The 22,015-nt window shown below is 41.7% G+C and overlaps 2 protein-coding genes across 3 annotated transcripts; one reads left to right on the top strand and one right to left on the bottom strand.

The window, feature by feature from the left end:
- Positions 1-3,426: 3,426 nt before the first annotated feature.
- On the top strand, positions 3,427-12,053 carry hnrnpa3 (heterogeneous nuclear ribonucleoprotein A3). Of its 2 annotated transcripts, none has more exons than XM_080478333.1 (11): positions 3,427-3,561; positions 5,815-5,937; positions 6,027-6,173; positions 6,260-6,470; positions 7,856-7,945; positions 8,053-8,133; positions 8,861-8,914; positions 9,066-9,206; positions 9,299-9,415; positions 9,505-9,606; positions 11,098-12,053. In XM_080478333.1, the coding sequence occupies exons 1-10, from the start codon at positions 3,556-3,558 to the stop codon at positions 9,588-9,590; spliced, it is 1,056 nt and encodes a 351-aa protein (XP_080334459.1). In that variant the 5' UTR covers positions 3,427-3,555; the 3' UTR covers positions 9,591-9,606; positions 11,098-12,053. The 2 variants fall into 2 exon arrangements, with proteins under 2 accessions (XP_080334459.1, XP_080334458.1); XM_080478332.1 differs by lacking the exon at positions 11,098-12,053 and adding an exon at positions 9,706-10,409.
- nfe2l2a (nfe2 like bZIP transcription factor 2a) lies at positions 12,017-19,404 on the bottom strand. Its single transcript, XM_080478331.1, has 5 exons — positions 18,931-19,404; positions 15,861-16,127; positions 15,516-15,608; positions 15,215-15,397; positions 12,017-14,291 (listed from the first exon to the last, which is right to left on the bottom strand). Exons 1-5 carry the CDS (start codon positions 18,964-18,966, stop codon positions 13,047-13,049), a joined length of 1,824 nt encoding a protein of 607 aa, XP_080334457.1. The 5' UTR covers positions 18,967-19,404; the 3' UTR covers positions 12,017-13,046.
- Positions 19,405-22,015: the final 2,611 nt, after the last annotated feature.

Here is a 22,015-nt window from a genome sequence, read left to right as displayed (position 1 = left end):
TTTCATTTAAATTTCACTTTTTGAGCATTAGACAGAGATGAAGGCCTGGCATACAAGAGCGAGATAAACACCCAAAGTGATAAAAAAAAAAAAGAATCTCCATAATACAGAAATAGAAAATGTTGAGATTTTCTTTTTACGCGTTTACTAAATGTCATACGAAAGTAAAAAGAAGGAGCCACCACAAGCCCACATGTCCATAGCGGGTAGGAGTGTGTGGAGACTGTGATCTATCTTTGTGTCAGGGGGCAGTTAGGCACAAAGACTGAGGGGTGTGATCAACAACCAAACAAACATGTTGTCCTGAGGTGAGGGCGCGGAGGTGTACACAGAGCATCCATCAAACCACATCTGTGAGAGGCTGATACTGTGCTGCTGTTTACCCTCACCGCGCTCGCTACGCTCAGCTCATCTCCTGCTTGCGAATTTCAGATGCCGACTTTCAATGATGAGAATTCTTTTCTTTTCTTTTCTTTTCTTTACAGGGAAAATTGCTGTGCTTCGCTTAGCTGCAGTCACAAGTGTCTTTGGAAAATACTTCCAGTCGGAGAGGAAAACAGAAAGAAACGGCAACAGTTTCCCAAACCAGCAGGATAGTGTAGTGTGATTACCGTGCTGAGAGTCACAGGGACATAATATCACAAAATATATTTTTAAAGATGATCTAAACAAAACAGGTGTTGCCTAAATTTTAATCAGCTTTCTCTACTATTTTTTTGTAACATTCTAATGTGACCTGTAATAAAGATACTCCAGAATTTCCCAACATCAACTCTGTTAATATGTATTTGAAAGAAATCTGACTACAACAATGAAATCTTTCTTAAAAACTGGAATTACAGCTGTAAAATGTGCATACTAATGGACAGTGAACACACCTTTAAACGGACAAAACAATATCCACTACATGTTTTGCGTTGTATATTACAAATGATTTATAAAATTACGAGATTATGACAACCGAAACATTAATGTTTGATCTATTTTATTGGTGCGTTTGGTAATTTTATCTTTGTAAGGTAGATTAAATCACGCCCAGGTCACCACAGTCAGGTTTTGTGTGTCGGCATAAGAACTGTAATGCTCTATGATGTACAGCTACTTCTTAAATGTAGTAAAGTTCAAATATTTCGTGCTGTAAGATAAAAGAATATTTCCCAAATCTGATCTATTACTTTACCTCACTAAATGTAATTAGTAACTTTCCAAATTTTAGACAGGGAATCCAATGCTCAGTCAAAAGATATATAATGAAGCACTGGTGTCTCTTTGTCTGTGTCTCTTTGTTTTCCAAACAGCAGAAATGTGTGATTGAAATATAAATGACTTCAGGAACAAAGCCAGTCACCAGAGACCTATCAGTTTCTGAAATAAATGAAGACAGATTTTGGTATGCATAGTTTTTTATTGCATGACTGTATAATGTATTCTAATGTTTGCTCGACTGTAATTCTTGCTGGTTCCAGTTCAGACATAAAAACCTTAAATCTCGCGTGACATTTGGACAATATTCCCGACCATCTGCTCATCTTCAGCAACACTGTGTTGATGCAGACTTCAGAGGCGAGACGTTGGTCATAATAAACAGAAACTCACTGCAAACCTATGGAAATTATACTATTTATATTCTCAAATGGTCCGTTTTAATGCTCGCTGTAATGCCATGAGGAAGATTGTCAGAAAGTCATTGTGCTGTAAATGTTCCGAAGCAGACAGTTTGCTGAAAACTAATTCACACTCATCGCACGTTTAATTAGGTGAAATTTCAGCTGAACTAAAATGTAATTGGGCCACAATTTTCTGAAGTATTGAAGATCTGAAGGACGGAAAAGAATCTGTCTTTTAATGTAAGAATCAAATGTGTTATCTCTAAGTAAATCTGGCAAATGCCAAGGAATCAGAGGAACAAAACACGGCCCGGCTCTTGAATTTGAACTATGGACGGATCATAAATACTCATCATTAACAGTGTCAGAAAAACATTACCCTTTTTTATTGGGGCTGTATTTTCCTCACACACTACAATAAAGTTAATGACAGACATTGTCTCAACCATAAAACAGTCATATATTTGGAGATGCTGGTCAGCTTCAACAAGGCTCAGTAGCATCTGGCTCGTAGATCATACTTCCACAATCAAGTGTCCTCATCACAGCGATATAACTGCAAGTAAAAATAGAGGCGCCTTCTTGTTTGTTTCTTCAAATACTGTTTAAACTTTTGAATATTGGCATACATGTGCTGGTAGGGACTTGTTCCTTCAGGTAGGAGACATCTCTCTAGTTCAGAGAAAAGCATGAACCGAGGAATCCACTTGTAAGATTGTTTCAAATTGTGTCTCCATGAAAATACATTAAAAAACAAACATTTCAAAACTGATCATCATAAAATGTGAAGGAACACTAACAGTCTTCCTTTCAAAGCACTAAGCAAGGTCTTACAATACAGTTCATACATTTGCGGTGAGGTCATCCCTCTGATTTTTTATTTCTTTTTTGAGAGAAAGAGATTTTCATCAAACTCTATCGAGACGTTTTCAAGGGTCACAATTGTTTCTTGCATAATTTCAGTGGAACAACATCATATTGAACCTTTTTCCTTCAGTGGTGCTTTTGGAAATGGGCTTATTACATCTGATACAAGTTTACATCATTATTCTAAATCTCTCTAATTACAGCAAAATGTAAATTTGTTGTTGATTCCACGTAAGTAATGACGCACCGCAGCATCTCTCTTTGGCCTCTAGTACAGCCCAGCCACAGAAAGTAGCCGTATCTTTAAAAATGTTTAAAACAAGAAAAAGCTACTGCTGCTGTGACTTAAATGTTATTAAATGAACTTTTCCCAGACGGAACACATATATATATATATATATATATATATATATATATATATATATATATATATAAACTGCACTTTTTAGATTCATAGCATCCAGTATTTCTTGTCTTTTGTAGAGGGTGGCAAATCAAGATCTGTCAGGAACTTGATAAAACCTCGACTCTGGAGCTGAGATGGGCACTCCTTAGACGTTTTTGTTCTGTTGGACTATTTTTTAGATTAGTGTTGAAGTATTTTGTGTTCTGTGAACATTTCAATTTCGGAATCTAGCTACTCAAAAGTACTTTATATTGTGCTGTTGCTGTTTTTATGCCTTAGATTAAGGTAAAAAAAAAAAAAAAAGAAGTAATTTTTTCTAATCAATCCTAAATATATATCATTTAAATTTAGATAATTCGTGTAACGTTTGAACGGTTGCTCATGGTGTTTTCTTGTTTGACCAGTAGGTGGCGCGCATTGTCATCTTTTCATTTGCTCGAAGGAGGAGTCAGAAAATAAGGACAAATTGTACAAACATAACCTTATATTTCGATCCGATACCATTCCTAACGTTTTTAACGCCTGCCCATAGAAAAGCATAACGGTTGTTTTTGGGCTTGAAGTCAATTATTTCGGGGGAAGGATTTGTTCAGTCACGTGACCTCTATCAGATCGGCGTGTATAAAAATATCGCTCAGCTGCAGAAGAAGATCTGCGTCCGTGAACATCTGCAAAATGGAGGTGAGGTGGACGGACAATAAAACATGGTTGTGTCCAAAATGCAGTAAAGCCAACGTTACTTTGTCCCTTCTATCTACCAGTGTTGAGTGTTCGCATCGTGTTGCATTGTGATTTGCGCCGTGTGTGCAGCTTTAATGGGGCGCCGCAGTTCAATGACTGGAAGCTAACTCGCTCGCTGCTGTTAGCATTGGATAGCAGGGTGTAGCACTGTACTCCCGTTTATCGCCTGTAAGCGTCTCTGGACTTGATTTTGCATAACCCTTACTACACAACACGAATGCGTTAAGGTTGCCCATGTAATAACAGTGGAAAAGCTGACGTTTTGTTGAAAATCACCTCAGCTGTTAAAGCTAAATGCTAGCCTCGGGTTGACGCGGTGTGACTGAAGGCCTCAGCCTGACGACTTCATATCATAAAAAACGTGAATTCATTCATAAACGACTTAACTACTTGACCATTACGTTTATCTACACATTCAGTCTGGATATGGGTGTTTATTGTTAATGGAGCCTGTTTGAATTAGTTTGTATTTGCAGCGCCCAGAGACACATTGTCCATGTTAGCGATTCTTCGTGCTGCAGAATGGTGCCAGTGACACACACTGTAGATAAAACCACAATGCCATCCTACACACAATCCAGGGCTTTGCAACCTCAGTTCTCAATGTACAAACACTGATTCCAAAAGAATGACTACAATACATTTAGCCATCTTCCCTAAATGTAGACCACATTAAACCTGGTTCAGATTAAAAATCATACACTGATCAATCTGGTCTGGACTGGATTATCTTGAGGAGATTCAACCTTCAGATATATGGAATGCCTGATATATTCTGAATTCATTCGCATCTGATTTGGTTCCCATTTGATAAAAAGATGCATTCATCAAAATGTCTTCATGTTTCTGTTTGTAATGGAATCGAGGAGGAAGTCGTGTTAAGGGACAGCAAGAGAATATGAAAGGCAGGAGTGTGGAGGTCACAGTAGGGACTCTGAATGTAGGGACAATGACTTGTAAAGGCAGAGAGATGGATGGTAGCTGTTTTGTGTGTTCATGAGAAGAGATGGAAGGTAGACGAGGCCGAGAGCATCAGAGATGGATTCACACTGTTCTCAAGAGAAGGTGAAGAGTAGGTGTACTCCTAAAAAAAAAAAAAAAAACAGTTTGTGAAGAGTATTTTGGACCTGAAGAGGGGGTCAGCCAGGATCATGAACTTGAAGGTGGAAGTTGAAGGTACCATCCTGAACATTGTCAATGTGTATGCACCATGCGTTGGTCGGCAGTTTGAGAAAATAATTCTGGAGTAAGATGGATGGAGTGGTGGAAGGTGTCACCAAGGAGGAGAGAGTGGTGATTGGAGCAGACTTCGGTGGTCATGTTGGTGAAGGAAACGGGAGATGGAGAGAAGCTGGGTAGACGTGTTGTGGAAGATAGGAATGCAGAATGAGAGATGGTTGTAGACTTTGCAACGGGAATGGAAATGGCTGTGGTGAACACATATTTTCAGAAGAGTGGGGAACATAGTGTGACATACAAGAATACAGGAAGATACACACGGGTTGATTGTATCCTTAGCAGGAAACGCCATCTGAAAGAGATTGGAGATTGCAAAGTGGTGCTGTAAGAGAGAGTAGAAAGACAGCATTGGATGTGCTCTGTAAGATATTTTCTCTTGTGAATGCACTGTATTGATGTCGTTTTCGTATTTACTGTTGTGATTGTTGCTGCGTTTATGAGGTTTGTCATTTTTTATAACAAAAATCGAGTTCATATTTAGGGAAAAGTTAGCCATGGGCAGTTCTAAAGAAAATTGAGGATGTAACACAAAATTGTCGTGGAATCGAATCGTTGACAAAATAATCGTAATCGAATCGTGGGACCAGTGAAGGTGCACAGCCCTACTATGATGTATGGTCGAGAGACGGTGGCAGTGTCGAAAAGAAGAGGCTGAGCTGGTGGTGGCAGAGATGAAGATGCTTTTCATTTTGAGTGACTAGGATGGACAGAATTAGACGATAAAGAGACGATAAATGTAGTGCAGTAGTGTGAATGAAATTTCTATGGTCTTTACAATCAAAGGTGCATCCCAGATGTACATTTTCTAATTAAGGGCTGTCAGTGCCATCAGTAGGCTGAGGTCACATATGTTTGTGTAATGTTTGTTTCAGAGGACGATCAATGTTCTTAAGCATGACTCAGCCGTGGACAATCAGCTTCCCTCACTTAATTAATAATTTTTTTTTTTTAAAGGATCGTGACTCTAAGGAACCTGAGCAGCTCAGAAAGCTGTTTATCGGGGGTCTGAGTTTCGAAACCACTGAGGAGAGTTTGCGGGCCCATTTTGAACAATGGGGAACACTCACAGATTGTGTGGTTTGTAATTTCCTTATAAATATTAAAAAGATGCTCTCAATTGCCATTCAACTTCTTAAAACCTCCTGCTGCCATTGTGTTGGTTTTAGGTCATGAGAGATCCCAACAGCAAAAGATCAAGAGGGTTCGGCTTTGTGACCTATTCCTCTGTATTGGAAGTGGACGACGCCATGAAGGCGAGGCCTCATAAAGTAGATGGCCGGGTTGTTGAGCCAAAGAGAGCCGTGTCCAGAGAGGTGAGAAAATATAAAGGTCTCGGCCTGAAGGTGATTACGATTGCAGTCCCACGTTTTCTGTGCTCACTGTCTGCTCTGTGTTTCAGGACTCTAATAAACCAGGCGCCCATCTCACAGTGAAGAAGATCTTCGTCGGTGGAATCAAGGAGGACACTGAAGAGTACCACATTCGAGAGTACTTTGAGAAGTATGGAAAGATCGAGTGCATCGACATCATGGAAGAACGCTCCACGGGGAAAAAGCGAGGATTCTGCTTTGTCTCTTTTGATGATCATGACACCGTCGACAAAATAGTTGGTAAGTGGTTCAACATCTCAGAGTTCACTTGATCCATGTGTCTTAGTGATGTAGGTTTTAATTGAATGTATATTTGTCTGTGACTGAATATTTAGGAATGCAAGGAATTATTAGATTTATAGTGCCTAAATGTGCTTAAACTTCATGTGTGTGGCAAAATGTCTCCGTAGTGTCCCCTACAATTTTTACATATTTGTAACGTCTGCAACAGCCAGGACATTTTAGCTATAACTGCTAAATTTGGTAAGGATGTGAAGCACGTCAGCACACACAAAAATGCCACTGACACCCAAACTCTAAACGCTATTTGGTATCAGCAGTAAAATTGTGGTAACAAACTCCTCTCAGAGGGTAAGTCCAAGAGACCTGCAATTTGGCCAGTTAATACAACGGGCCTTGCTGATCAAAATGGATAAGTCAAAGGTCATGGCCATTGTGGCCCCATTAAAATCTGATGGTTCGCCATGAAGTGATGTGTAATTCTGCTCTACATGCTGCAATCGGCCTAAAACTTAAATGTGTCACCACAGTCCTTTCCTGATATATCCATGTGCTAATGTCCATTTACAGTCATAGCTCCACCTTGTGGTAGCAGGGAATTCAACCTATTTCGAATTTTAATGCATTATTGTTATCTGTTGCCGATGCTAGGCTCAAATACAGCGACATAGACTTAGAGAAGTTTACGATGATACCTGAAGAAAATGGTGACTTGTCATCGGAGGGCGTGTCTGTAGCGGTGCGGCGAATTTCAATATTCCGCCATGAAAATGAAAGTGTTTGTATCTCAGCCCAGTCTGAAGAAATAGTAATAGCGTCACCAATTGGTAATAAAGTTTACGGCGTTTTATTTTCATGTACCATGGCCCCACACTTTGTGATAATCTTAAAATTTGGTAGGGATATGAAACACATTGGGGCACACAAAAATGTTACTAACACTCATACTGCAAACCTAACAGGAAGTCCACCATTTTGTGTTAACTGACATTTTTGTGATGATTTCCTCCTAGGGGGTAAGTCCAAGAATCCAGAAATTTGGCCGGTATATACAACAGGCCTTCCTGATGAAAAGTTATCAAAATCTTCTGGAATAGTCAAAGGGCGTGACCATGGTGGCCCGCTGAAAATCGAGGCGTCGCCATGAAACAGGAAGTGACCTGTAACTCTGCTCTGCATGTTGTAATCTGCCTAGAAATGTACACGTTTGCTGCCCTGAACACTTCCAAATGCTAATGTCCATTCACAGTCACAGCGCCACCTTGTGGCATCAGGAATTTGACATTTTTGACACTCTGTACTATTGTTAGCCCACACTTGCATCACACTGTGACATGCATAAAACCTCAACATTGCACCTTTAAGTTTGTTTATTTTTCTTGAAGCCCAGAAATTCCACACAATCAACTTCCACAACTGTGAGGTCAGGAAAGCGCTGTCCAAACAGGAAATGAGTGCCATGTCGACTAACCGGGGTAAGCAAACCAATAAATGAGTAATATAATGTTATTGTGCGGACTCTTAAGCTGATGGCACTTCACTCGTATGATAAATGTCTCCAACCTGACACTTCTTATATCAGGCAGGAGTGGAGGGTCAGGGAACTTCATGGGCAGGGGCAGCAACTTTGGAGGAGGCGGCGGCGGCGGCAACTTTGGCCGAGGTGAGTGGTATTTGCATATCGAATGAAAGTTGTCAGAGATTTTTAACCACAGTAGCGCAAACATGTTTCACTGTGTAAACGGTGGTAGTGTTGCTTTCAGCATTTTAATTTCAGATCAAACACCGAAGATGAGATCAAACGAGCGTTAATTTGATGTAAAAGTCCAAAGTGTAAGGTATCAGTTTAACCCTGCCACTGTTTACTTTTGAGCGACTCTGTGCCAGAAGGGGATTTCACATCAACTGAACAAAGTAAAAGCACTTCCTCCTCCTTAACTCCATTTTTGGTGTTGGACCAGTTCCGTGTACCAAAACTGTCTGGTAGAACCAGTTGGTCAACCTGCTCTGCTTTGGCTAGGGAGGTTGTTCTCTCTGCTCTCCTGCCCTCTGTGAAGATAATAATAACGTTGGGCTTGTCATTACATGAGACTTGTATTGTTGTGGTACTTGATTGAGCTGCACCTCGCCTTTGAATGGTAATAGCAATCAGCAATGTTCATTGAAATGCTTTTCATTGATGTGCATGTACGGCGAACAGTCACATTTAAAGTCTGAGACTTCAGAAATGTATTAATCATATTTGTGAACTGTTGGCTGTCATATGTTAGCCTTTTGGAATTACTTATGTTTCATACAAACTAAACACAAGACCAGTTTTATCTCTTCAAGTCGTACCTTGAATTTCGGGTCTGTTTTCATAAATCCACATTTCACCTTTTGTGTTTCAGGTGGCTATGGTGGTGGAGGAGGGCGTGGCGGCTATGCGGATGATTTTGATAATGGTGTGCTGGTGACTTGTTTCTTCCTGCAATCTGATGGCCTACTTCTGTGGTGGTGCCACTTTCATAACACATGCTCCATTACACAGGAGCCGTTTTGTCCTCCGCGAATTGTTTTTGTTGTAAATATGCATCTTTGTGTTGTTTCTCAAAGGTCCGGGGGGAAATTACGGCGGTGGGCCAGGTTATGGAGGCGGCCGAGGAGGGGGCTATGGAGGTGGAGGTCCTGGATATGGCAACCAGGGTGGAGGGTTTGGTGGCGGCTGCGATGGAGGTTACGGAGGCAATGATGGAGGTGAGTGTTTTCACTCCCCAAATTTTGCCCGTGGCGGAAACATGCAGTGTGATACTCCAGGGTCAGTAAATATAAACTTTAAATATCCTCAGGATATGGAGGTGGTGGAAATTACAATGACTTTGGAAATTATGGTGGCCAGCAGTCAAACTATGGTCCCATGAAGGGAAACAATTTTGGAGGCAGGAACTCGAGTGGACCCTACGGTGGTGAGTTTTCCTCTTGCATCCCTCTGTGTTACAATCAGATTTCTTCTCTGGAGTAACAACAATATTTCATGGCGGTCGCACCGTAACAGGTGGCTACAGCTCTGGAGGTGGTGGTGGTGGTGGTGGTGGTGGTAGCGGCGGAGGCGGCGGTGGCTACGGCTCCCGGCGATATTAGTAAATTCATGTTTTTGGTAAGTTTCAAGCATTTTCGCACCACCTTCGTAGCACAGTACAGAGTGAGCCCATGAAAGTGCAGAATAACTGTGTTCTATCCTGTATCCATTCAACAGGCTTCAGTTCTTAGCAGGAGAGGCGAGGAGGTGAGCAAAGGAGTTGTCAGGAAAGCTGCAGGTTACTTTGAGGCAGTCATCTGAGAGCGTTAGGAGGAACACACAAGTCAGACATTACTGCAGCTAAATCGGAGAAGTTTATGGAAGAAGGACTGTGCACACAAGACATGAGTGCAGATGATACCCCTCCCTAATTGTGATAGATGTTTTCTCTACTGAGCAATTTTACTTTGTGTGCGTCCGAAGTGTGTGTATTGTGCCTATGGTATCAGGGGTAACAGTAAATTGTTCTTTTTTTTTTTTTTTTAATTTCTATCTGAAGTCAAGTCTATAAATCAATAAATTTTTTTATATATGGGTTAGATTTCTGCTTGCCAGTCACTCATTTTGTCTTTTAACCTGTTCTTTGTTCAATAGTATGAAAATACCAGGCCCTCTAGAAGAGATAGAATTCCTTTTTTTTTTTTTTTTTTTTTTTTTTTTTCTCCCCCTCGTTATTATTGCTCAATTTAAAAATGTCAAGTGTACTTTGAATTTGTATGTGAAGCACAGTGTGTAATTTCCTCATAGTAACAGTGTCAAACAAGTACAGTTTGGATTAGAAATCAGGGAAAATTCCCACTTTTTCTTTTTTGTTCCTGACAAATTAGATTGTTCGAAGTTTCCTCAGCAGTCAAAGACCGAATAAAATTGTGTAGTAAAGTAACATGAAGTTCAGTGCGTCATTGGTTCCAAAAAAAAAAAAAGAAAAGAAAAGCTGAATGAATTGTTAATAATCTGTTTCTACTGATTGTGAATGAAGTGTAGCAAACACAGCCTGTCCAGAACTGTGCCACCATGGACTGATGTTTTGAATTTGTTTGCTGAAAATGTTCATGATGTATGCATCGACATGTGCCAGAGTCAATAAAAAAGGGAGTACTGGGTAGTCCTAGAGAAGGGCCCATGCACACCTTTATGCCAGCGTTCAGCATTAGGATTAGAAGAGCCTCAAGCACCTGCAGTTGGGCCCCCTCGGCGCTAGTGTGGAAGATTGCAGATGACTGTCAGACAGGACGTCTTCAGCCCCAGCACAGTGGACCAGGCAGCAGTTTGACAGAGAAGGGAGAAGGCAGCATGGAGCACACCGGCCACGGAGGAAGCTTGCAGTGTCGTTCCTGGTAGTGAGCATCTATCCCTCTTTCAAGGCTAGCTAAACTCTCCGGCAGCTGGTGCTAGCGAAGAAAGACTAGGTCCTGGACACACCGGAGATCCCGTTGAGGCAGAGATACTGCAGATTAACCCGCAAACACTAGATTTCAGACATAAACGAGAAAAGGGAGTGAGTATATCACAAAAGCTGACTTAAAGAAGATGGAGCAGGTAAGAGTAACCACTTTTCTTGATTTACAGATGTGGAAAGAGGCATTCTCTTCTTGCTGAAAATCTGTAAAGACCTGATAACATGGAAGGTTCTGGATGGGTAAGAATCTTTTGAAATATTATCCAAGGCTGCTCATACTGTGATTTTACAAGGTGCAAGCCATGGGGTCTGAAGGTGAACCAAGCGAGGATGACATTCATCGCCGAGCCACAAACCGCTCGAGTCCTTCACACGTACTTTTATACATTCTCAGGAAAATGAGTTTACACGTTTCACTTTATGGTCGACCCTTTAGTGAGGCTCATCGGTCTTTCCAGGTAAAGAGTACGGGTCGAGTTATTCGGTTAAATTTCTTGCACTTGTCAGAGGCGCCTTTAAAATAAAGGAACTGCTCAACTTATCAGGCAGGAAAACACTGAAGATAAACACGAACTGCAACGGTGATAACATTTTAAACTGCTGGTAATAAATGTGAATGTTTCGTAATACCATATCAAAGTATTAAAGGTTAATTAATCTGCTCTGAGAAGTTCAAGGATCAGTGATTTTCACTTTAACGTCCCAAACAAAGAACAGCATTGACATTTGATATCATTTAGGGAGTAGACATGTCTTACAGGATTCCCCTAAAAATGAGGATCCACCCATATTTTGCTTTGTTCCTTTTTTTAAAATGGCAAAGTATTTTAAAACTTTTCTCAAATTTCTAAAGAAATAGGTTCACATGTTCAGATTGAAGCAAGTCAGCTTGGAGGCAAGTATTTTGATAGTATATTCAGCCACAAGGTGAAACTGGTGAAAGCACACAGGGGTCGATGAACTGTTGTGGGTTTAAAGCAGATTATGTAAATGTAACTTGTTTTATAATAAAAAAAAAATTTTCAATGCAACGAGTGACTTTGTTTCTGGAAAAAAAAAGAAAAAAGAATTGAGTGTTTTGCTGAGCTGTACATGTTTGAATTTATTGTGTAGTAAAACCGTTGTCAAAAGAGTTTTATTGTTTGATTTCACTGGTTCACAACAGTCCTTGAGTTGGCCAACCTGCTCGCCGGTTTGGTTCCCCGTAGAAGGTGGGCTTGGCAGGCAAAGGGTAGTATCTGTGTGAAAGTGCAGGCAAGAGACATACCGATTGCGCCGGGCTTTGCCTTTTGAATATGCCTCCCCGTCGGCCCATTGTGAAGTTGGCATGCATTCTTTGCACTAAGCATACTCTACTGTAACCCAACAATTGTAGTCTTTGTTGTGCATCAAAATGAATGCAGTGGGCGTGATTCCATTGGGCTGGATTTCCACCGAATTAAAAGATTTAGGTTACTGTACAAACACGCCAGCTCTAATAAAAGGGGCCAGCAGATTGTGCAAGCAGTTAAAACCAATGACGCTTTTGTTTCAATACAAAATTGCATTTATTGCCTGCCCCCCCCCCCCCCCCCCCCCTTTTTTTTATTTTTTTGCAAGCCCCTTGATAAAAGGCTCCAAGTCAAGAACTGCCTTGAACATGTGGTAAGTTATGTAACCGACCCTCGGACTATAAATCCATCTGGCATCAATCTCCTGCAGGATGTGGCTGCAGAAAACCACACAATGTTCTGTTCTCAGAAAAATAAGACGTATAGCTATATGAACAGTTTATTTGAAGGCACAGAAATCATGATTTAAAAAAAAAAAAATGCAGCAAATCATAAAGAGAAAGATATAAAACAAGTAACAGTGATTGAAACAAATCATTAGCATACAGAAATATATTTACAATGTATATACACGTACAGTAACATTATCAATCAAGGCAAGTAATGTATTTACAAGCTATTGGTTAAAGAATCTCAGTACAAAAGTAAAATATCAAAAATATTACAACATTCAAGAGAAGTGAGCAAAAACTATACAATAGTTCTGCCAAGCTACGACTGCTTAAAGCTGAGGGACTACAAAGTTATTGCATAGTATACTATGATAGTGCAGTACCATATTGCAAGGATTAGTGGTTGTTTTCACTCTTGTATGTCTTTTTAATGCGCGGAACAAGAAAGATGCTGCCGTCGGTTGACTGCTGGAGGGAGTAGTCTGAGGGGGAGTAAGAGTTCCCCTTCTCGTCTCTCAGCAAGCCAAAGACCTCCAGGTACAAGCTGTTCAGCTGCCGCTTCATATCCTTCAGATTAGTCATGTACTCTCTCTTCTCGCTCAGCAGACGGTCCTTCTCGTCCTTCAGTGAATCCAAGTCGCTCTCCAGACCCACAATGTTCTCCATCTTGCGTTTGCGACAGTTCTGGGCGGCCACCTTATTCTTGCCACGCCGGCGGATGTCGCGGACCAGGGCCAGCTGGGCCTCGTTCAGCTGCTGCTTTGACATCATCTCATTAAAGTCATCAACAGGCAGATTGATAATCATGTCGACGGTGAAAGGGATTTTAAGGGCCTTGGCCCTCTGCTCGTCTCGAGAGAGACGGACATCAGAGCGTCTCTTCTGCTTGTCTTTGGTGAAGGGAGCGCCGTTATAACCGCTCTCCTCTGCCAGCTCCGCCATGTGTTGTTTGAGTTTCTTCCCCTGCTGTTGTGGCTGACCAGTTGGTGCAGATAAACAAAGCACCGGATCTAGATCATCAGGTTGGAAATTAATGGAAAACATCTCAGAGTAGTCGGACTCTGCACTCCCGGGGTTTTGGTCGAACTCATCCATCTCTGAATCGCTGTAGCCAAAGGACCCGCTCCCATACATGGATTTCTGCGGTGAACTTGCATTTGGACTTGCATTTGATGATATTCCTGAGTCAGAGTCTGGCACTTCTGACAAACCTTGTTTGCCTCGGTCAAATCCGTCTCCAGGTGAGAGGTTGTATACATCCATGGGTGTGAAAGGGGCCTTGTTGGGGACATCAGACAAGTTGGCGCTTTCATTTCCTTCAAGTCTGTGTTGGGAACCGCTCTCTTCCACCATAGTGTTAGAATAAAATACATCAGAGAAGCTGTCTGCGCTGAAGTTGGAGTTTAACTGAGGAGCCTCCACCTTCATCTGGCTGATATCCTCAGATTGAGCCATCGAGGGAACGGAGCCTTCAAATGCATTTATAAACTCTGCAGGACCGACATTTAAACAGTTTGTTTTCTCATCTGTGATATTGGTCATGGGGTAAAAGGGGAAGTTTGGATTCTGCACTTCAGGTCTGTTTAGAAGAGGATAGGTTGTGGTTTCTGAAGTGTCCTCCATTGGCATGTTCAGGCATTGCTGTAAAAGAAACCAGATGGGTACAGGGTCATTAAAATAAACAACATAAATCATAGTAGTCATCAACTTTGTTTTGTTTACAATACATTAGAGAAAGCACACAATACGGGCTTGGAATTGCACCTAAAGTGGCTTCCACAAAAGGTTTGTCATCTTAAGATGACACAAACATGAAAATAATTGATCCTAATCTCTTGTATCAGAAAGGTGGTAGGTGCCATGGCTTTTGTCCATCGAGCCATGCAGTTGTCCCAATTGACTGACATTTCACAGATGAGTGCTGGTGGAGCTGGTTATTGTTGATAACTAGATATGCAGTTGTTGAAACCTTTCAGCATCCTGGTGACGGACAAGTCTGTCTCTATTATGCAGTGCTGAGACATATTGGACAGAAAACTGCCTTCCCCCTTAATGTGGCTGAGCTCGCTTGCCATAAAAGTGATGCATTGCTTTTTTATGGTTCAGATTGGAGTTCAGTCCACTCTTGTAAGCTGGCGAGAGGTCGAGGCAAATAAGGGCACACTGTTTCCACCCACCAGCCAATGCAAATATGAGGTGACTTGAAACTACACTGATAAGCTGCAGCTGAAAGCTACTCTGCACAAATCTTCACCTTTCAGCCACTAAGGGATAATTCGATGATTGCCACACCTCATATCTGAGATATTCGTGTCACAATAGTGGATATTAATGATAAAGCCTCCACCACATCTTAGGTACTTGCTCTTTTAGAGGTTTTAAAGGTCTTAATAAGGAAACCTAGTCACAGAGGAATGAACTGCATGCACTTGCCTTGTTTGAATGAGACCCCTCTCTTACAGGCCAAACAATAAAGCATCTGTCCTCCAATGCCAGGCCACTCATGCATTCTTTGGGTGTCTGTTTCATGCAGACCACCAAGCCATCAGGTGCAGAAACCATACCTGTAGCTCAGGCAGGGACCACAACTCCATCCACGCCTCCTCGACGTCTGGAGGCATCCTCTGTGTTGGAGGCAGCTGACCTGTAGCGAGGGCGGCCGGCGACAGAGCCGGCTGCTCCGAGGACATCATCGTGTTGTTGCTGATGGATGATGAAGCAGGTGTTTCCAGGCAAACTGGGGTATTCTGTAAGGCAACAACATGTGTAACACAGTTTAAACATGCCTTAAAATCATTTTATATATATATATATATATATATATATATATATTTCTTGATTTTAATAAGATTTCAATATTTTTACCTCAGTTTCTGCTAAAGGAAACGTCTCAGCCAATAGCAGCAAACATTCATCGAAGGACATGGCTTCATCACTTTCCGCTCTGAAGCCCACATTCTGCAAAAGACGTTGAGTTGCTGTTAAATGTAATAACAATTACTCTTATTAGTTTAATACTTCTCTTTTTTTAACCTTAGCTCTCTGGTGAAGACTCTGTGGCACAACGACACCCATGCAAAACTACAGACTCACCTGCCTGGCTGTAATTACACAGACCGAGGCGGTAACGTAGCTACAAGAGCCACAGCCTATCAAACACGGTGGGAGTGGTTCTCTTCTGACATGAGCAATGTTGGCATGTGCACATACCTGCGTAACCTCGAGAGGTGAGATGGCCGTCTGCTGCGGAGCGCTCGGTGGCGGGCGTGGTATGTACTCTCCAGTCTCCTCGTCTAGCTGCAGCTGTGCCAGCAGGGCCTTCTCCTGCTCCCGGAGCAAATGCAGCCTCTTCTCCTCCTCCAGCTTCCGCTGCCTCTGCAGCTCATGCTCTTTCTGACGGTGGTTATAGTCGAACACCTCCCGCCTGGCACCCAGATCGATGTCCTGCTTCCACAGTATGTCAATCAAGTCCATGTCCTGGAAAGACAAATGCGGACCGGTTCAGGGAGCTGTGAGCAGCCAGCCATGCTGTCCAGTGGCGATAATACAGCCCGCGTTGAAGGAAGAAAAGAGCCTCCCTGCTGTGAAGCGTGGCTGTTGCACTTGCCACACCCTGCCCTGTCCCTCAGTATCTGCTCACTGACAACATCACTGGCACTAATGTCAAGGGGGAGAAGCCGCATGAATAATGAATGCGCTTCTCTCATTCCCCTGTTGCCACCACACACCAGCTAAAGACATGTATCCTCACCTGATACTCTTTGCCAGTAAAGAAATCTTTACCCATTCATTTATCCTGAGGTGTGATGTTGCGTGTCATATTCAACCTCTTTGGCAGCCTGGTAATTTTACAAAATACTCTATGGCACAAATGCTCATTTCAGACTATACTACTTATTATGAAATCAGGATATCAGGGAGGAAAAAGGATATTAAGCCACATCCTTAGGGGCTATGACATAACACTATAATATTATGAGCCTCATCAAATAAAATCGATGTTACATTTTTGCTTTGCTGCAGAAATTATGGTTCTTAAATTCCCTACTTACACTTTTGAGTAAATAAGTATGTTTGTCTCAAGGGTTCACAGGCTGAGTGCTGTGAACAAGATTAGATTCAGCAAAACCACAATGATGACAGGATTATAACACTATATCCTCACGAGCCAATTGAAACGCCTCTTTATAAACAAGAAAGACTAAGACGAATAGTGCTGCTCTCTTTTTGGGCCCTTTTACCGGAATTATTTACAGAAGGAAACCATTTCTCAAGGCCCTGCTGTGTTGCATAAACCAAAGACACTTGTTCAGGGAGAAACCATGTGACTTGTTTGTTCCCCACACTGGGGTATAAACATAACTCATGAGCAAAGCAACTTTATACTAAGTTATAAGGGCATGGGCAGACTAAAGGAAGCTAAGAGGGAAGTGAGGGGAGAACGAAGCACAAAGAAGAACAATGCACAGTCATCAGGATGTTAAACTGTTTAGAGAGTACCTAAAGATAATGTTGGCTCAGTTGATGTGTTTTAATATATAAAAATGTGGCATTTTGTGACTCTTTATAGTCTAATATCATTGCTATACCAGTACAGCTCGACATATATTAGGCTATTGTTGACGTGTTCTTCTGACTACAACAGTGGCACTGGAAAATAAAAACCCACTAACCCTCTTTGCCTCAGTGTTGCATCAGCAGCGTGACCACTAACGGATTACACATTGCCAAGGCTGCCTACCATAAAGCAGCAACAGAGAGGTGAGCACACAACAAGAAATTATAGCCTCTGTCGGAATGAGGAAGCCACCTAAAATGTCTGTGTGGGAACACATTTCTTGAGGTCATTGATGTTTTCAAAGCTAAAAAAAACAACGCCTTTTGTCTGTTGGTCACACCTTGTCAGCTCATCAGACAGGTCATACAAGCCCCTTCACAAATTAATCATGTCTAAAAAAAGGCCACCTGCCTACATAACACCACTTCAATTCACACTTTCACTGTCACCCATGAAGCAGACTCACATGGAACCCCACACAAGCAGCTTGTTATTCAGGGCATATTTAGAACTGACCACAAACAGGATTGTTGAGTGCGGACGTGTTTATGTTCAGGTATGCTATCGTTTCCAAAGCCGTCACAAGACTGGGATTGGCACCAGTATGAGGAAACGAGCTCGAAAAATGAGCCAGACTATTTCCCAGCCACATCTAGCGAGGCAGCCAATATGAAAATATGGAGTCAAACAAGCTTGAAGTTTGAATTATAAGCAAAAAGCCCACACAGAACACCAGAAATTCAAAGATGATGACAGATAGTCAACTTTAATGGCTAATTCTGACAGTGTGTGTCTCTGTGTAATTGCTTGTGCTCTCACGTATGGGTTGTTCATTTACTTCTCTACACAAAGGCCTCAGAGGGGACCTGCCTCTGCTGGTTTTCTACACTTACTTTCATCACATTTCAGTGGACATTCACCCTTGGCCAGGGATGATGAAACACAGTTGCAAGCCAGCCCTCCATCAGTCATCACTGGACTCACACTTACCCCCTCCTCACGACACTCTTAAAACAACTTCACAGATGTAAACTCTCGCATTAGAAAAGTTCAACTCAGTTCAATATTTCAGCCAGGGCAAATAAGAAACTCGAGGGGGGGGAAACATGTCTAAACTTGACTCTTTGTGGTCATTTCACATGACTGGAATAGACAAGCACACAGCAAGGATAGAGGCAACAATATATCCCTTATAGAACGTGTTTGTGGTGGTTTGAGGCTTCTCTAAATCAGATATGGGATCACATGCTTGATAGAGGAGGGAGGCGGAGGAACACAGCTTCGAGAAAATACTGACAAGACCTCAGGTATTTTGAATACCAAACTTAAGAGGACGAAATAGACGATGTCTTTTTATTAATAAGAAAAGACAAAACATGGGTGTTTGACTCCTTTCTTGTTTAGAATTTATTTGATTTCCTGTCGGGCAAAAACGTCACAAGTGGATGACTTGCAGAACTGAAAGTCACTCTAATATCTGTTAATAAACACAGCCAAATACTCGATTTCCTTTGCTATCGGCACAACCTAAGTTGATATTAAACATTAGCAAAACTCCACTAGGCCTTAATAAGACTGTCATTGTGTGACAGCGGTTTGATCGGATATATTTACAAATAAAAAGTTTATCTGAACAGCTTCTCCACAGCAGCTTGTATAAAAGGGAAGTTCACAGCCAATGTGTCTTTTCAAGCGGTCACATAAGGAAAGCTCTTTATTTACCTGTTGACTGGAGCGCATCGCCTCCATTTCCAGCATCGTGGAGATTTGTCTTGTTAAAAAAAAACGTCTTATGGCCAATGAATGTGTGCGTTATTCCCCCAAATAGCAGGTAAGATGGCGAGCGGTCCACAGCCGACACAGTCCGTCACAGAAGCAGAGCTCGGGGGAAATGTTGCCTTCTCCAGATCTCACCAACACGACGGACCGGCAGGCCCTGCCCACTGGGCTGCTGCGCCGGGATCGTCCCCCTCTCACCGGCCTATGAGGCTGGAGAGAAAGGACGCGTGTGCGTGCGCGTCCGGTGCGCAGCGCGCGGGGCTGACAGGCGCAGACCTTACTGTTTTTTCATCATCAGCCTGAGCAACCTTACACAACACATTTTAGTACCTTGGAAGGCGCCTAAATGAATAAAGATCGACAAGATATCAAATGAAAGCCTTATTAATCGTTTCCACAGATTAGGTCCCACCATAAACAAGTAAAACTTGTTTTCAACATCTTTGTTTGAACTTCGTCATAGACTGTTTGTTGTGGTCCATAGCGCCCCCTGCTGTCCAACACTCCAGTCGTGGAGCTGGAGGCCCTGGGGCCCTAATGTCCCCGTGGAAACTCTGATGTCATCCACCAGCGCGTGGAAACAATGCCAGAGCTGTGAAAACACACACACACACACACCCACACACACACAACACTCGGCAGTCAATTAAAGCATTCTGACTTCTCTTTGATGGTCGAGAATATTCAAAACAAAAGCCACTTTATTAATTTCTATTTCTATCTAACCAGCCGATAACAATGCAGTCATCTCAAGGCACTTTTACAGAGAAAAACCAAATAATTCCAAATCAGCAAGCGTAGGTGGACAGTGGGAAGGAAAAACTCCATTTTACCATGGAGAAACTTGCAGAGCCAGGCTCAGAGGTGGAGACTTTCTGCGGTTCCAGTTGGGTTTGGGAGATCGAAGGCGAGAAAAGTACAGGACAGACACAGCGAAAGTCATGACAACGAGGAAATAGCTTGACCAAATAAGGTTGTGGAGAAAAACTCTTAATTGATCCATCTTTATGCCAAATATGAGAAAGCATTGTCAAAGAGTGTGATTATCATAATGAATGGGTTTATTCACCTGCAAAAAGCCCATTGTCTCTAATGATGAACTAAATGCATTGTTGAGACTGTCATTGTCAACATCTATGAATGTAAGGGTCACCCAGTATAATGACTTTATCTCTGCTCAGTATTAAATCTCAAAGAAAGTCTGAGAATTCAAATAAAAACCCAGAATTTTGATGGAGGATGATAGAGTACAGCAAATTGTTGTGCAAGAGCGAGTAATTGTTATTCTTTTCTTTATTTGCTACAAATGTAGTTTTGATTTTAATTAAATTTCATAAGATTAACTCCTCTCTTGTGGAAATAATTTTGTCTTGAATAAAGAACAGACTCTGCAAGACAAATACATGTTTAGTTGTTGGAGGGTGACATATGTGAGGGAGCTACATTATTATAAGAATAATAATTCTTAACTTGTTATGCAATCTTTTGCATTGATGTTCTGATAAGGAAGATGTGCTTTTTGTATTATTCGTCCATCTGCATAGGGGTCAACATCCCTCCCTCTTTAATGTCAGGTCACAACTTGGTGCTTGTGGCCTCATGCACGTTCCCCTAGTGATATGAATAACATCAGTGATTACATGGACCGAGTAGCGACAGATGTATTGCTGTGCAGTGTTGCTTTGAGGTGACTGATTGGGGTGTTTTCTGTGAGCCACATTAAGACAGACACCCAGGCCACGATGTTCTCATGAAGGCCAGGAGCACCAACAGCCAGAGATGCCTGCAGCCATAAGACTTTATACTGCCTCAAACACTAAAGAAGATCTTGTGACTTTAAACAATCGATATTTTTATTTATTTGATTTTTTTTCCTGTGGGATTATTGAAGTTTTGTGATTTTGACTGAAACTGTTTATTTATTGTATTCAATTGTGTATGTGGCTGCTCTTTTTATACAGGGGTCTGCACAATACATCCATCCATCCATCCATTCATCTTCTGAGCACTGTCACCCAGATCACATTGCACCAATTAAGAACCTTTCTTGCAAGTGGTGAGCCCACGGGAAGGTGGCGCCCGGCGTGGGACACAAACCCACAACCTTGAGAGTGTGAGTCTCACGCTCTACCAACTGAGCTAGCCGGGGGTCACAATACATCCATCCATCCATTTTCAATACTGCTGTATCCTGTTCATGGTCGCGGGACTCACTCCCAGCTGACTATGGGCGAGGGCAGAGTACATCCTGAACAGGTTGCCAGTCGAGAGTAGCTCATTCCAACTTATTACATTACAGATGTATGACAAAACTGTGTGTGTCTCAAAACTATAAGGTAGAAGCCAACTAAAATGATGAATTTTAAATGAATAAGTATATTCGTGGTCGTATAGTTATGAAATAGAACACTAAGTAAGTATTTCAGTGCAGTACTTCAGTAAAGTACAAAAAAAGAACATACTAGCCATTAGTGGTGAGTGTAATTAGCATCCTCCATAGACTCTGTCCCACTCTGCACATCACAGTGATGTTAACAATAAAACCTTCTGAACATGTCACATGGCACAATGCATAGGCTCATTTATTTGTATTACTTTATTATTACATTAGCAGACACTGCTGAAAACATTTGCCTTTTGGCATGTGAATGTCTTTATTGTGTGTAAAACATCTTGCTTCTTTTTTTGTGGGATAGGCCGAATGTGTGGGTTGTTTTTTTTTTGTTTTTTTTAGCTTTGATGGACAAAGATTTGTTTTCCCTCTTACCCTCTGTCTACACACATTGACAGTTTCAATTTGAAACTTTGCTCGACAAATAACAGTTTGAAACTTATTACATTAAAGTCCTTACGCAACCAATTGAATGAATAGATTTTCACTCAAAAGCTGCACATTCACCTATGTTACCCTTTCGAAAAACTAATGTGTTTCCCCTGTTTAGCTTGATTTTATTCCACAATAAAGAAACATGATGTGCTCTCAGAACTAAGTTATGTCAAGCCGTATATCCAAACAAACAACAAACTT

This window comes from Lipophrys pholis (genome assembly GCF_963383615.2).
Source record: "Lipophrys pholis genome assembly, chromosome: 13".
Classification (NCBI taxonomy): domain Eukaryota; kingdom Metazoa; phylum Chordata; class Actinopteri; order Blenniiformes; family Blenniidae; genus Lipophrys; species Lipophrys pholis.
This window is presented reverse-complemented; position numbering and strand designations above follow the sequence as displayed.